At 30.1% G+C, this 5,758-nt stretch overlaps 1 protein-coding gene across 1 annotated transcript in view; it reads right to left on the bottom strand.

Annotated features, from left to right (window-relative positions):
* The window catches only part of LOC111083062, a gene marked incomplete at both ends in the record, with an annotated part of 30,246 nt that overhangs the window by 19,991 nt on the left and 4,497 nt on the right, over positions 1-5,758 (bottom strand). Inside the window, 3 exons of the mRNA XM_022379288.1 lie at positions 1,092-1,134; positions 3,585-3,667; positions 4,882-4,941. Of these exons, the coding sequence (XP_022234996.1) occupies positions 1,092-1,134; positions 3,585-3,667; positions 4,882-4,941 (186 nt within the window). The remainder of the gene's footprint in view (positions 1-1,091; positions 1,135-3,584; positions 3,668-4,881; positions 4,942-5,758) is intronic.

Raw genomic sequence — 5,758 nt, 5'->3', positions numbered from 1 at the left:
GGTTAGAGACATTCAAGGACAATCAGTCTACTTTCATTAGACAGAGAATCTGGTTAGAGACATTCAAGGACAATCAGTCTACTTTCATTAGACAGAGATTCTGGTTAGAAACGTTCAAGGACAATTAGTCCACTTTCATGGGACAGAGATTCTGGTTACAGACGTTCAAGGACAATTAGTCCACTTTCATAGGACAGAGAATCTGGTTAGAGACGTTCAAGGACAATTAGTCCACTTTCATAGGACAGAGATTCTGGTTAGAAACGTTCAAGGACAATTAGTCCACTTTCATCTTTCCACATCAGCAAAACTATAATTTTTCAAGCATACAGGATTAACAAGTATATATTACATTATTACACTTTGCTAACATAGTTCTATTCAGTGGTATATCGACCAAAATATATATACTCTGATAAGTGTTGTGAAATTTGATCCATTTAGGCCAGGTACCAAGTCTTCATCACATGATCTCAAAAAAAAATCAATACAACTGGCCTATTGTTCGACAGATTCTGTTCGAATGGTTTCTCTTGAACCTCATAGGTTATAAGGACTCCAACTTCTCAGCAACTTGAACTGATAATTTCCCTCAAGACTGTAAGCTGTTAACTTTAGGATAGCTACATTATTATCAATCACAGTGCTATTGGCCATGGTCACGAAGAATAGAAATATACTCCTAGCTGTAATGTTTTTCTTTTTATAAACAGGAATTATATTTAAACAAAAACTAAATATGTGGCCAAAAGTTTATTGATTATCAGGTTTTATCACAAAGTGATTGTATATCAAATATAAAAACTTAGGAATTATTTGAGTTTTACAGAACCATGTAGTAAATAATAGACACTTTCGTGCCTCTTGGCCAAAAAGAGTTAACCTCATTAGATTTTTAACAAAAAAGGTCCATGAACCAATAATCACTATTTATATTTTCTAGACATCACATGTTAAATTAATTGTATTTCAAATTACAGTTCATCAGAATAATTATGTAAACTGAATTAATTTATTAAGAAAAAAATAAGGAACAAATTTTATAAATCTAAAAATGATGTTTTATGAAAAATAAAACAGTGACAACTTACTTTTGGCAAAGACACCAGAAATGCTCGAAATACTGGAGAATTCCTGGGTAAAAAAATAAGACACACTCAATATTATCATCTTGCTTGTTTGTTCTGTTGGGTCATTCTGTGACAAACCACTTCTTTTGTACTACACCATAACAAAAACACAGAACTTTAAACTCAGGCTACAATAATGTACATTTCGGTCATTATGGGGCATCTAATGAGTTTTTTTTATCAGAGAAAGTTTATTTGTGGGATATTTTATACACAAGTTGAGTATATTATATTAAAATGATCTTATTATAGTCTCATCACACCAAACAGTCCTGTCACACATTTAGTCATGTTCTACCTGATAACCGAGCATCTTGAAAAAAAACACTGCAGTACAGTTTCCATCACCAAAAATTGTCATAATACCATCAAATCCAAAGCACACAATTTCTCTTTCCCTGCTTTCCATGATTCATTTAAAGTGTGAAGATGGCAGTTTCCAAGTGCTTGTTTTATCAGTACTGCATCTAATGATTTGACCAGTATGTCTTCTTACTAAATAGTATGAAATATCCATTTTATTCTCCAGTGAACCTATATCCTATTAACCTCACTTCCTGATAGAGATCCTGATCGTTATGTTGCATACTGTTGCCTGGGGCACGTGGATGATTTTGCCACTGACTTTTGAGTTCTTGAATTTCACTTGTTACAAGACACCATAATTTGCTTACCATAGCTATGACAGAACTTACTGCAGGTTTAATTCTTGATGGTGCTGGTACCTCACATTGATCCATATTTCTTTGTTTTCCAATGCTATTAAGTAAAAGAGATATTGCCATCTTGGAAATTCTAAATCCCCAATCTGAGTGTAAGAATAGTGTTTTAGGAAAGGGCTAATACATACATTTCATAAAAACAATAATTTTTTGACATCACACCACTACCTATGAAATGCCATACAATGTCAAAATGTAGTTCTGATACAACCCTCTGTAGTTCATGCACCTTATTCAAACTTGACATCAACCATTTAGGAAACAATTTTTATTTTATTAAGTGCAGATGAGCAAATAGCTCACAAGTTAATGGATATTCTCTGTTTTTCACTATATTGACAGTATTTCCGGAAACGGTATTTCTTTCTTTGATTCTGAATATCTCTCAAGTTGAAAAGTTGCAGTTTTTGCTAACAAGCTGTGAAAGGTTATACACAAATTCATAATTTCCCTTTCATGTTTATTAGAAATTGGACAAATATCCTATCAAATACTAATTTTGTGATGAACATTTTCATCAATAGATTACTTCACAATATTATATAGGCATGGTACTAATTTTGTGATGAACATTTTCATCAATAGATTACTTCACAATATTATGTAGGCATAGTACTAATTTTGTGATGAACATTTTCATCAATAGATTACTTCACAATGTTATGTAGGCATAGTACTAATTTTGTGATGAACATTTTCATCAATAGGTTACTTCACAATATTATGTAGGCATGGTACTAATCTTGTGATGAACATTTTCATCAATAGATTACCTCATAATATTATGTAGGCATGGTACTAATTTTGTGATGAACATTTTCATCAATAGATTACTTCACAATATTATGTAGGCATAGTACTAATTTTGTGATGAACATTTTCATCAATAGATTACTTCACAATATTATGTAGGCATAGTACTAATTTTGTGATGAACATTTTCATCAATAGATTACTTCACAATATTATGTAGGCATAGTACTAATTTTGTGATGAACATTTTGATCAATAGATTACTTCACAATATTATGTAGGCATGGTACTAATTTTGTGATGAACATTTTCATCAATAGATTACTTCACAATATTATGTAGGCATAGTACTAATTTCACACTTAACTGTATCACATTATCCATCACATGGTTGCTTTCTAAACATAGTAGTAGTTTAAATAAACATCATGCCCCCTAATGTACACTACAGGTAGTGGCAGCAACAGCAATGGCAAACATAATCCAAACAACATTACCAAGGGAAGATCAGCAGCATGAAGCACTTTCTTGTGCTGTCACGTGCCGATTACCCTTAAAAAACCTGCAACTCACTGTAAATCCCTGTTTACATCCCTATCAAATTTTCAAAACATAATGAAGTAATTAGTTTAATACAATGAAGTGGCAGCTTATGGCTCTGGCACATTTTCAAAATATATGTTCACATCTACTATTTAATCCTAAAATATCTAAATTGGATCAGATATCCGACATCCAACCAAAACTACCATTTGTTCCATCCCTAATATATATATATATATACTTTTTTATCCTTTTACATAAACAATGGTGTCAACAGTTTACTTTTCAAAATTCAAAATCAATGACTGAAATATGATTTACTGTGTCATTTGTGTGAAGCTTGAATGACCGGTTAAATACTGAAGATCAAAGATCAACCAAAATACTAATTAGTTACTGCAGTTTAAAAACAAAAGATGAAAATTGAATATCTCACCTTAACTTGTGTGGAGGTACTAAAAATCCCTTTTCTGCTGGATTGTAGCCCAACAATATATTCAAGTGGCGTAAAATTATGTGCTGAAATTTATACATTACATGATTTTAATTATTTCACATTTGACATTAATGCAGGTTTCTTTATTGGAACATGATATAATCTAGCTAATAACCACTTGGTTAACCATGTTATATACAACTGATAACCTTAATCTTCATCTCTCATCAACAGAAAATGAAATTTTGTCAAAGTTACAATCACTTAATACAAACTGTTACAAGGAAAATGGAAACCGTAACTACGACTGGATTTGTTCCCCATTTAAGTCATCAACTTCGACAACAACCGTAACACAACAATCAAAATGTTGCTTTCTCAAAATCACCTTGAGTCAATTCATTTAAAAACATTACTTCCAATTTGTACTATACAGTACACAAAATTACTTACATTTGAAGTTCATGTGTCTAACATAGCATTTGTACATGTAGTACTTAACATATTAGTCAGCTTTGAAAGGCACAAGCTGATGTACATCAAACTTGACTGACAGATTAACAATACACGAGACTTTCATTTACATGTTTCTGAATATCCTGAATCATTTCTCAATATTTTGGTTACAAGTTTTTCTGATAAGCATAAGATTAAAATAAGATAAACTGTAGATGCAGATTCTAAGTTGACTGAAGGTTATTAACTCATGACAGACATTACATATTCTAGAGAAACTGTACAACATTGATATTCACAATCACAGGATTTGTTGTAGTGCAACCATGTCAATATATATGAAAGTTATTTTTTAAAACTGTTTATATTATCAGTAATCTTTGCTATGATATCTTTAATGAACCAAAGACATTCTCAAGGGCCCCATACTCAGATAGGTCTGTGTACAGAAGTTGATCCTACAAACTGTAGAAACAGCACTGATATAAATATGTAAATTAATAAGATTTAATCAAACATATAATTTTTTAACCACAATATACATATTCAATCTGTACTGTTCCTTATCATTTCAAAATGCTCATGGACTCATACAGGTTAAGATTTATTGTCCTTACTTATGTTTAAATAAATCACTAAAATAATTATAATCTACATTAACAGGACTACTACACAAATTTCCACACTTAATGACAGCAAATATTTTCTTTCTATTGAGACACTATGCACATCTTAACATACAGCCTTTAAGACAAATTTTTATATCAGAGACAATTGATTTATTGACCATTTGTAAAAAAATAAAACTTTAAATAGTTTTAAACAAGTTTCAACAGCTCACCTGGTTCCTCGCCATAGCTTTTTCTTCAGATGGATGAGAGTGATCTTGTCTAGATAAAAACTGAAGTAGTAAGGAAAGAAAGAAGAAAAACAAAACAAACAGCGCAACAAAATAATAAAAAAGAAAAGAAAGAGGGAAAAAGAGAGAAAAATACCAAGAATTAAGTTTTTAGAAAAAAAATACAATTTGAGCATAATCATGTCTAAACATAATTCTTACAATACAAAAAATTAAGGAATAATAACACAAGTATTGTCAACTATAAAATACAAGAACTCTGAATAATAACACAAGTATTGTTAACAACAGCTATAAAATACAAGAGCTATGAATAACAACATAAGTATTGTCAACTATAAAATACAAGAACTATGAATAATAACATAAGTATTGTTAACAACAGCTATAAAATACAAGAACTCTGTATAATAACAAAAGTATTGTTAACAACAACTATAAAATACAAGAACTACGAATAATAACATAAGTATTGTTAACAACAACTATAAAATACAAGAACTATGAATAATAACACAAGTATTGTCAACAACAACTATAAAATACAAGAACTATGAATAATAACATAAGTATTGTTAACAACAACTATAAAATACAAGAACTATGAATAATAACATAAGTATTGTTAACAACAACTATAAAATACAAGAACTATGAATAATAACATAAGTATTGTCAACAACTGCTATAAAATACAAGAACTATGAATAATAACATAAGTATTGTTAACAACAACTATAAAATACAAGAACCATGAATAATAACATAAGTATTGTTAACAACAGCTATAAAATACAAGAACTATGAATAATAACATAAGTATTGTTAAGAACAGCTATAAAATACAAGAACTATGAAT

This window comes from Limulus polyphemus, unplaced genomic scaffold (genome assembly GCF_000517525.1).
Source record: "Limulus polyphemus unplaced genomic scaffold, Limulus_polyphemus-2.1.2 Scaffold8058, whole genome shotgun sequence".
NCBI classification, from domain to species: Eukaryota; Metazoa; Arthropoda; class Merostomata; order Xiphosura; family Limulidae; genus Limulus; species Limulus polyphemus.
Note: the sequence above shows the minus strand (reverse complement) of the source record. Positions and strands in the feature narration are given on the sequence as shown.